This window comes from Spea bombifrons, chromosome 11 (genome assembly GCF_027358695.1).
Source record: "Spea bombifrons isolate aSpeBom1 chromosome 11, aSpeBom1.2.pri, whole genome shotgun sequence".
Taxonomy (NCBI): Eukaryota; Metazoa; Chordata; class Amphibia; order Anura; family Pelobatidae; genus Spea; species Spea bombifrons.
The window spans coordinates 22715697-22726976 of NC_071097.1; the positions used below are offsets into that span (position 1 = coordinate 22715697).

Consider the following 11280-nt stretch of genomic DNA (forward strand, 5'->3'; position numbering starts at 1 on the left):
GGAACCTGGGGATGATAGTAGTGTGATTACAGCCTCCCTATGCCATGCTACCACCACCACCCCCCTTACACATCCATGCTATCACACACTCATTCAGAAACATTTAAATACTCATTCATTCCATTAATCACACATACTTCACACATTAATCACAAAAACCCTCCCCCCACCCCCTTACCTGAACAGCAGATCTCCCACTCGCAGACTTCTGCAGGGGCCCGGCTGTGCGAGCAACTTCTCTGGCCCCTCCCCCAGAGGAAGGAGGTAGAGTTATGCGAGGACGCTGCTAGCTTCCTGTTCTCCTGCTGCTAATAGCAGAGACAATGCTCGCGACCAAAGCCTGGTAAGCAGCACAGCCCCAGCAGAATGAGGTCTGATTAGAAGACGACCTCGATTATAAGACGAGGGGTATTTTTCAAAGCATTTGCTCTGGAAAAAACCTCGTCTTATAATTGAGCAAATACGGTAGTTATGTGCACCGAGAAGGGGGAAAAGAAGCACTGCTGCTGAATACATGTAGATTTAGTGTAACAGCCGATACATATTAAACCATATTATAAAGAATAAGCCCGTACTGCTAATACTGTTCTATACGCATATTGGGTTTTATAATCTTAAAACTAATTTTGCATTTAAGTACATGTGATCATAATTACTATGATGTATGCAAAATCCCTTGTTACTGAATCTAACTATGCAGATGACTTGCAACATTGGTAGGTTTTGTTTTTTTGATTGTCAGACAATAAAAAAAAAATAAATAAAAGAAATTAACCTTTCAGTACCTACACAAGATTGTGTGATCTATCGCTACATATATATAATAATGTACACACATACACATACTAGTTTTCTTATGTGCTATTGGTTAAAGGCTTACCATTATGTTATCAAAAGGAATTAAAATTATGGGCAAATAAAAGTGCAGAATAAAATAAACCTCACACCTTTTCATGTGTCACACAGTTGTGTATTCATAACAAATATCCAAAGAGGAACATTTATCTGTGTGTGTATATATATATAAATAAATAGCCTTCCTGTGCTCTGCATGGTTGCTGAGAGTGCAGCCCTTTATTTTCTTACACCAGAACCATGCTGGAAAAGAACAATGAGTGAATGCAGGCACTGATACTACTGAATCCATGACAATAAGACAGTTTCTGGGTACAAAGTGTACTTTATAATCAAACAGTTGAATTCATGTAGAAAAAAAATTCTGAATATTTCAAGAATTAAATTTAATGGGGTAGTTGAGTAACCATTAATAATAATAAAAAACCCCAAAGCAAAATAGTAGAAAATGCATTTTATTTGTATGGAAAAAAGCTACGGTAAGATTTGTAAAAGGTTTGTGAGTTTATATTGCCCATATGAAAAACAAAGATTAGAAAAAAACAAAATAGTGAAGCAAAACGAACAAAAATAAAAATACAGATACGTATTTCTAAATTAGCAGTGCAATTAATTCACATTGCAATAAACCGGTGTCAAGTATGCAACAAAATCAGACAACTTTTTCCATAATTAGCTTTGAAGGATGACAGTGCAAAGATCATTTTAGTTTTTAAGAAATCTGCAATTGATTTAAGTAATAATCTGAAGCATGGTTCTAAATAAAAAGTAGTCGTATCCTGCCAATACTGTGTACAAGAGTGGGGGGGAGAAAAAAAAAAAAGGCTAAAATGCGTTTACTTACAAAAAAGGTAAATAAAATATATTTAGTCTATACAGTAAAAAAATACAAATTAAATAGTGAGCTAACAGAAATAAATCTGAATAGATTTACAAAAAAAAAATGCTGTTACAATTATGCAGTTTTGCTCAAATTAAAATAAAAATGCAGAAAAGTTTGGTTGCCTTAAACCTGAAATATGGGTTTTATCAACAGAAGATGCAGAAGGTTCAGGTATCTTAAAAACCACATCAAAATGTCTTTTGCAGAGCACACAGAAACCAAAAAGAAAAAAACAAAAATACATAATTTCATCTTAAGTTTTGGAATTTCATTTTCTTCCAAGAAGTTTTTAAGGGTCTAAAAATCAAAAGATCTGAAGGACTCGGGAACAGTAAACTGTGCGCGGTTTCCTCTATTTTGAAAAACCTAGAATTTACAGTACACTGGATTATACGAAATTATATCTTCACAAATTTACATTGCATATTTCTGAGTCCATTCTCTTGCTAGTCTGTTGTATCTGTAAAAGGAAGATACATTAGTACTGAAATGAAGAAAACGGGGGGGGGGGAGTGAAACATGGTTTACAAACATAAGTAGCAGCCAGCATACAGTAGCTCTCATGTAAGGGAAGGGAATAAGGGACAAGACTTCACGCTGTTAGGCATTTTATTTTATTTATTGGAGTTCTGATATAGACGCCCTTCTGTTCTTAAATTCTTCTAGATGTATACATTAACACCCCCCCACCCCTCGCTGTTCAGTGAAAGGCATAGATTGATTAAGTGCGATAGTTGTCCCCCCCCCAACACATTCAGCCTTCCCATTCAATATGGATTTAGCCATGAAATAAGTTACTTACTTTTCTTTGTCTGACTTGTAGATTTGTGCAATATCTGGTACTAAAGGATCATCTGGATTTGGATCACAAAGTAAGGAGCATATGGACAACAACACTACAAAAAGAATACAAGGTAGGTGTTCAGTGTTGAAAGTCATGACCATCACCCTACATTCATGTCTTAACCCACCCCTCCTCAGCATTACAGATATGATTTCAAAGGATCTTTAAACGTATTCATGAAAACATCTTAAAGGCTGTCCCTGTTGTCTGGTCTAGACCATAACTAAGAGTTATTGGTAGGGATACAAATATTTACTTGAAGGAGATCTTATTGTGCCAACATAGAAAAAAAATGTAGTCACATAGACCTCAGGAGGTCTCTTCTTCAGGATGGTCCAGACATTTTATGAGACCCTTCATCTCTTTCCAAGTTGGACCAGTACAGATTTATCTAGTTTCCACTTTTAGCTCAAACATACACAAACCTTCTCCCTTAATCATAATCCCGAGACATTTTACCTTTTGACACAGTCAGTGCTGGAGACCATTGAGACCTCAAGATATCCAGACAAATACTACCATTGCTGTTAATGTTTGGGTGATATATTTTTGTTGTGAACGCAACCTGTAAGAAAATACACACACATATGTCAGACAATGTAAGTTACTTGTTTTGAAGACCATGGTGACAATGTTCCTCTGGGTCTACCGGATATATTGGTTACTGCCGTTTTAAACTCCCAAAATATATTCCTACGTCTATAAAGTTTCTAGGTGGTTACCTTTGGTGGTTTGAAAGGATAATCTGTCGGAAAGTGGATGGTGAGGAAGAAGACACCTCCTTGGTATGGACTGTCAGTCTAAACGGAACAAACGTAGAATTCATGTTATTCGGAGAGGGCGTTTTCAATCAGCAACAGTAAAAAATGCTTGAATCAAAGTGGTTTGGTCGCTTAAACAAAATACAGGGATAAGCCCTGCTTTGTTTAACGGCAACTCCCAATGGTAGCATTTCATTCATCCTCAACACACATCACTGCATCGCGATCCCATCAATGCACGCTCTAGTATATTAAGCAACGAAACGCTAGCAGGTAGTTATTAATCCCTCTGAAGATTTTTTCAGTTGATACGGCAACAACCTATCAGTGCTTGCTTTTGTAACACAAGACAATAAAGTGCACCTAGATGAAGTCAATGAGACAACGTTTCAGGGTTTGGGCATTCAACAGTATTATGAACGATAATGTTGCATTTATTGGAGCAGGATGAACAGTACATTTAACTGAAAAGCACTGGGCTATGCCGTCCAGATACCATACCTGCCATCTAAACAGTGGCATAATTATTTGTAACTATATATGTTAATTGATTCTCAGTATGTACACTACATGACCAGAAGTATTTGGACACCGGAGGACAAAACAAGGTGGAGGAAGGCATGGTTTAACAAGTTGGAGTGGAAGAACTCGAGCTGCCCGCACAGAACCCTGACCTTAATCTCACTGAACAACCTTTGGGATTAACTGGAACTTTTTGTCCAACAGCAGCGCCTGACCTCCCAAATGCACTTTTGGCTGAACGGGCACAAAATTCCACAGACGCAATCCAAAATCCTGTGGGAAGCGTTCCCAGAAGGGTAGCGGCTATTACAGCTGCAAACGGAGGGGCGACACCATATTCACTTCCTATGGTTTTGGAATGGGAAGTCCAACAGTCCAACCTTTGGTCATATAGTGTACATCTTGTATATAGCACGTAAAAGGCTTTAAATGGAGTGACGCATCTATAATTATCAGAGAACCAAGTTGAAAGCAGTAGTCTAATGCTGTAGCATTTACTTAATATCTGACCACATACCCATACTTGCTGATAAGTTTATCTGCTGGAATTTACACTACCTACTAGGAGAAGACACCAGAATCCAGAACCCCCAGGCTGAGCTGGAATATTAAGATTTATGAGAATAATATTTGACAAGGATATGCAAATGAGACAATTTGAATCATTAAATACTTACAGGCCCCATAATAGTGGCTTGCCAATGGAACACTGAAATGAAAGAACATACAAAAGTCAGTTTTCTTGCCTAACCCTTAACCCATTAGCTTTTCTTAACGGTTTCACTTACAGTCATCTCCCACCGGTCCTGCTGAACACTGGGCGGGAGGATCGCGTTGCAAATCATTAAGTTCCTAAAAAAAATAAAAAAAAAAAAGCTAAAGTTTTTGTATATTGTAAATCGTGGGGAAAAAACATGTAAAGAAGTGAAAAAAATTGATTGGCTTGTATAAACCAGAATATTGTAGATGTTTAGATACAGGCTGCATTAGTGACAGATAAAGACTGCAGTTCACATCAATAAAATATATTCTGGAAACACTTGGCCAGTACGATGTCTCATGCTTTACCTGACCGCATTCAGATATAATCAGAGGCAGAAGTTAAAACGTTAAATTAAGAGTTCCAGTTGGAAGGAAAAATTAAGAGGCGATGCAGTTTTGTCAGACCCTTTGAGCATACGTATTGTAAGAAGCGCTGCGTAAATTAACGGCACTATTTAAATAAAAGATAATATATAAGAATGACGTGCAGATGTCTTATTCTTTTAGGCAACCACCTACCTGCTTGTATGATGAACCAAATACAAAATAAGTCACAGGTGCAATTTTTGCACAGAAGCTATGCAGACATCAGCAACACCACCAAACTCATCGCATCTACAAGCAACGAGGTAAGAAAAGCCATTAGCGGCTTCACACCTCGTATGAGACACGTGAAAATAGATGCAGCGCGGCATCCCTACTAACTGTGCGAAAAGCAGCTCGCGTGAAGAACGAAGACTCAGAAAATAGACTTCTAGTACAATTAGAAGATTCTAATCATACATTATGGAGGATCAGCGCGGGAAGCCGCCCCGCGGGGCTCGCCCTTTGTATTGCATTGTGACGCCGGAGAGTAGAGAAGGCAAGAACGCAGAAGAAGTGTCGTGAAGGAACCCTACAATTTCCAAACATTGAAGTTGAAAACATCTGCCAAACAGTAATCTTTTTTTTTCCTCTCACTACGAACTAAAAGAAAACCTTATCAGCTTCATTCCTCAATCTCAGGGCAGAGCGAACCATTCCAGCAAGCTGCACGGAAACTACGACCTGCCATCAAAACCAGCGGAAAAAAGATAAATTACTCTAAGTAACTTCTCTAGCATCATTAAATGAGCAAGCATTAGATAAAGTTTTGTGAATAGAGTTTTTAATTCAGAAGCACAGGGAAGAAGTTATTACTGTATAAATCACACAAAAGTGCTTGCATTGGCCCAGATTGTCTATGGGAACGTTCAACATACATTAAAGGGACACTCCAGCCATCATATACACTTTACATGCGGCCACTGGTTTCACAGAATCATCCGACGGTGGATGTTTTGGTGCTGCAGCTTCTACCCAAGTTAAGTGAGGGCTGTCGGGTACACTAAACTAATCTTTAATCCCGATAAACTATCTTTATCCAGACTATTACTGTTGATTGATATTCCGAATCGCTGGATTACGGCGTGATAGGCGGGACATCTCCCTCGCCGCTCCGAGCGCCTTTTCAGTTGTGTGTAAAACAAGCGGTTTGTCGCGCGACGGCTATACCTCGGAAATTGTTTTGTTGTTACGGTTTCAACTTCGGGCTTTGACAGTCTGCCATATTTCACCACGAGGCTCTGAGTACTAGGGAACTGGTATTTCGTAATAACATTTAGAAAGTGATGCCATCCGCATGCTATTTGGATTCATACATAGGGAAAAAACCTCTTAACCCCTTCAATCCCAGGGGTTTTTGGTACCTCAAAGCCCAGAGCAAATTTCTGCACTGTCGGTTCAGCTATTATTCTCCTTTCCTGCAAATAGTGTACCAATGTGAACTATATATCTTGGTTTTTTTTCAAGGAGCGATAGAGCTTTCTTTTGATATCATAGTTAGATGATTAGCTGAAAATTTAGGATGAGAAATTTAGTAAAAACTAGCAAAAATGTGAAAAAAAAACCCTAATTTTTTTCAAAATTAGGTAAAGTGATGGAACATCCCCTCCAAGTTTATCAATTCCGGTGTCCTGATTTCAGAAATACCTGATTTATATAGATTTTCCATACTTTCCCAGCATTAATAGGGAACATATAAGGTGTACATTATTCATAAAATTTTTACGCTTATGGCTTAACGGGTTTGGGGGTTGTGAGCGGGGGCAGGAGGGTTACACTTTTTAGATGTTGTGTTAGGGCAATGGGATGCAAGGGTTTTTTGCTTTTATTATTCACGCCGGAAGCTGTTACAGCCTGATCTCCCATGCAGCGGCAGGGATGTGTGGCGGTTCAAGAAAGTCAGGACGTACCGGTACGTCCATAGGGGTTTCCTTACATGCGTTTTTCGGACGTACTGGTACGTCCATAGGGGACTGAAGGGGTTAATGTCCAACACACTCGCTAAAGAATACAATACCAATTCTTCCAAAATGGAAAAATATAAAGCACTTAACTGGCACAGAGCATGCCGTCTTCCTATTCCAGCCAGAGGATGGAAAGTGTTCCCATTGAAATAAATAGGAGCACTTTCCATACATGCGCACGGGAATCCGAAGAAACCCCGCACACGGACGCTTCAAGCCAACGCTGGAATTGACTGGAAGGAGGTGTTCGGCTGTACATATTTCCCACATGGCATTTAGCCGGGTTATGGAGAAAAGGGGCAAATGCGTATGGGGGGCTGGATTCTGCAGAATCTTACATGGATTTGTAAAAAGGACAACTAGAATTGCCAGTATCTAAAGAGATTGTTATGGTGCATAAGAGGGTGATGTAGTGTTCTCCAGACCTAAAGCACAGGCAGCAATACAGGAAGCAGATTGCTGATTCAGCAAAATCTGCCGGGCACAATGTTTGTTCCTCGGGGCTCGCCTCCTATATTCCCTCCTGTGTGTGCTGCCATATCCTTCTGAGCGGCTATCCTTCTACTTCTAGCGTGCCGGCAGGTCCCTTAACACATGAATATTCAGATGCAGCCTTTGGAGGGCAGATAAGGATTTGGCTTTTGACTCAAATAGGCCCAATTTATACTCACTGAAGCTGGCAAAATATTACGGATATACAATCATCTATAAAAATAATATTTGAACAATAAATGCCACGTGCTGCAGAAAGTAGAACAGAAGAGTTGTGTTACTCGGAGTTCACTGACCTGGAAGCTCTACCAGTTTTATGACAGAGCCTGGCTAGTTTATTTACAATATTATTATCCTTATGTGCCAGCATTCCACTCAGAGATTTAAACAAATTAAATATGGGAAATTAGATGATATGATAAAAAAAATGGTATCTGAAGAAAACCTTCCTTGTCCTGAGAAAATTGTTAAAACAACCTCGGCCCCAAAGGGTACAAAAAATAAGGACCAGGCTGTTTTTTAAGGGGTTAAAGAGCAATACAGCCGTCTAAAAAAGGGACCCAAAGCTTTCCGTCATATTTCTGAACGGCACCAGGACCAATCACTACTGTGTTTACCTATCTTTAAATAGCCACAGAAGTTTACAGAATAAATAGAAAGTGACATCACGTGTCGATAAACAAATGCTAATAAACACTCAGGATCGTTCGGAATCCGGGCCGGTGCATTCTCTGCATATATTCAGTTCTTTACTACATACAACAGGAACGATGAATCACAGAGATCCGGAAAAATTAGATGGGAGTGACAACGTGAACTCAAGAGAAACTTCTGAGCACAAATGTAGTTTCACCCTTATGAGGTCATCAGTGACACTACAGGAAAAGATAAGCCATGTGTGTTAAAGGCCAGAGCTCTCTGTATAAAGACTTACCATTTAGGAGATATTTTTCCACTATGATGAATTTAATAAACCATCACTTTTCATTAATATTATCTGCTAAAAACACATATCCGGGAAGTAGTCATAAGACTATAATCTATAGACTATAAAGGGAAAGTATACTGCAGTATACAGCGATATAGGTTAGCAGTGACAATAACCCGGCTTATCTCGTGTTGTTCCAATAAACCCCCTTTATGTGCCGATCTGGAGGCTGCCATTGTTGTCGGTCATGTGACACAGCGAGCCGATTCTTTACAGCAATGCTAATATACTCCATTCCTCCGTAGGCTTTCATTAGCGAGTTGGGCTGACTGATTAAGACTGATCCATTCCATTGTCTAGCGCAGGCGGTGTGATAAAGCATCAGAGCGCCGGGCTGAGATAACACACATAATGGCTAATAGGCGGCTGCTTCAAAAATAGATATTATGCAGAAACAAGAACTGTTTTAAAGAAGAAAACAGCAAACAAAAAATGAAACCTAATTACAAGCAATGAAGACAGTGGGAATTTCCCCTTTAAATATACAAAATAAACAATAGGTCAAAAGGCACGGACAGCTAAGTGCAGCTTAGACTATAGGAATGTAGAATATGCTGGCAGATAACATTCTGGCCTGGCCGTCCCTGGATCTTTAAATTAAAGGTAACGAAGGGACATACGGTATGGTATAATATATATATATATATATATATATATATATATATATATATATGACATTAATACATGGGCTGTCCTTAGTGATGCATCGCTTTTGTGAAGCAACTAGATAACAAAACCACACAATCACACAGGGACTGCTTTCCAGGAAGTGTTACTATTGTGACTATACATAGCTGATGAGCTGAATCAAAGACACGATCTCATACAGAACCAAACATCAGCACTAAGAGTATGAGGCCCACAGGCCATGGGTGTTGACACTTGTCAGCATTCTAATGGGTGTCAGTGACCTGTCATCAGAAGTGGAAGCAGAAAGATCTCGGGCTCTGGCTACACTCGGGGTGCTCTATCCGACATCTTAAGATATTGCAGGAAACAGAGCTGTTTTTTTGCCATGTTGCGTTGGTCTCTCTCATCACATGACTGCTCCCCGTCACTACATGTTGAGGAAATCTGGAGTTCGAAGCTCCTCAGATGATTGACAATCAATGAAAGCCTTATGGAAGCCTAACCCCTGAATCGAGATCAGTGCCGAGGACAGGCTGATGGTAACCGTACTGCTGCGGTGCCCTCGTGATATGACGCATTTGGGGCCCCTCGCGATTGTTAGAATAGGGGCTCCCCTTTGTGTCATCCGAAAGGGGGACGATGACAGATCGGTGACACAGGTAGGATTGCGGCCTCGGGATAGAGCTTTGGGCGGCCTCCATTGTTCCTTCCCTGCTAATACTCACTTTCTGTATTCTCTTCAGCGCCATGGAGGAGGGCGGGCGAGGTAAGCTTCACGATGAGAAGCGGGTAACGGCAGGACACCGAAAAAACGAGGACGCCTCCAATGCGGCTTCTCGCCGAGTCACTGCGGCTGTTAGAGCACAAGAAGGAAGCAGTTCACTCGCGTTAACTGTCGGCCCCTGGCCTGACTCACTCTGGGCGTATACAAAAGCCAGTGGGCGGAGACTTCACATCACTACGGGTTTTGTTTCCGCTTTTTAATAGGGTAAAGAGGGACTGTGAGAACTAGAACATCATGGGAAATGTAGTCTTTGTATAACGCTCTTTCAAGCAACTTTATTTAAATCACGAAATGAACATTGTCGATTAACAAACCACATTACTGAAAGAAAATAAAGGTCTTTTTCTATTTATCCAAAAAAGGTGTCGATGCAAACAGCTAAGATATAATGCGTTCTTTAAATTGTATTAACATTTTTTATGCTTGCATTTTAATAAAAATTAAGCTGAAAAACGTCATGTGAAAAAATTTGATACAATACTAGCACTTGGAGGATTTGAATTTTTAGGGGCCCAGTGCAAGCCTTGAACACATCAGCGGACCACCCAAAGAAGTCAGCGACATAAGTGAGACCACCGACCGATATTAGTGAGATCATTTTGTGGGAACAGTTTGGGGAAGGCCCTTTTCTATTCCAGCATGACTGTGCCCCAGCGCACAACGCAGGGTCCATATAGAGATGGCATCCACGGAGCTCTGACTTCAAATCAAACACCTTTTATGGGGAACTGGAACGGAGATTCTCATCCAACATTCTCATCCAACATCAGTGTCTGACCTCAGAAATGCTCTACTGGGCGAATGGGCAAAAATGTCCAATATTGTGGAAAGTCTTCCCAAAAGAGCGGAAGCTGTTATATCTGTAAAGGGGGACCAACTGCATATGAATGTGAATGTATTTAGAATGCAATGTCATGAAAGTCCCTGTTGGTGTAATGGTCAGGTGTCCCAATACATTTGTCGAGAGAGAGTGTGTGTGTGTAAAAAACAGATAGAAGCCAGTAGCTCACAAGAAAATACATTGTATTGATAGTTTCCCTTTAAAAAGTGTGATAAGGGGACTGTTCCGTCACAGTTAAGGGGACGCTGTGGCTCATCAATGGGGAAATGCTGAGTGCGCAAGCGTGGAGCATCCAGACGGAAACAGAGAAGGGGGAGGATAATCATTTCTTCCATCGCAGATGCAAACAAGCGGCTTTTCTTTTTCCCACATTGCCATATTATTTGAGTCCAAGATTACACATTGTTGTAAGCGGAGATTGTTGTTTTTATTTGATATTAAATTATATTTTAACTTTTCCCACTCGCTCCATTTCTTCTACACACCTGCCTGGATATCTCAACGAGATTGTCCGGGAATGGATTTACATCAATGCCATTAACCTAGGGCCGTGGTAACACTCCTGTACAAGACAAGAGTCCAACTATTTCT

General features: G+C 40.2%; 1 protein-coding gene across 1 annotated transcript; it reads right to left on the reverse strand.

Annotated features, from left to right (window-relative positions):
* Positions 1–1294: 1294 nt before the first annotated feature.
* On the reverse strand, positions 1295–9993 carry UBE2D1 (ubiquitin conjugating enzyme E2 D1). The gene is made up of 7 exons (XM_053450164.1): positions 9790–9993; positions 4654–4717; positions 4543–4574; positions 3305–3382; positions 3042–3147; positions 2541–2634; positions 1295–2198 (listed from the first exon to the last, which is right to left on the reverse strand). Exons 1-7 carry the CDS (start codon positions 9811–9813, stop codon positions 2153–2155), a joined length of 444 nt encoding a protein of 147 aa, XP_053306139.1. The 5' UTR covers positions 9814–9993; the 3' UTR covers positions 1295–2152.
* Between the last annotated feature and the right edge of the window lie 1287 nt (positions 9994–11280).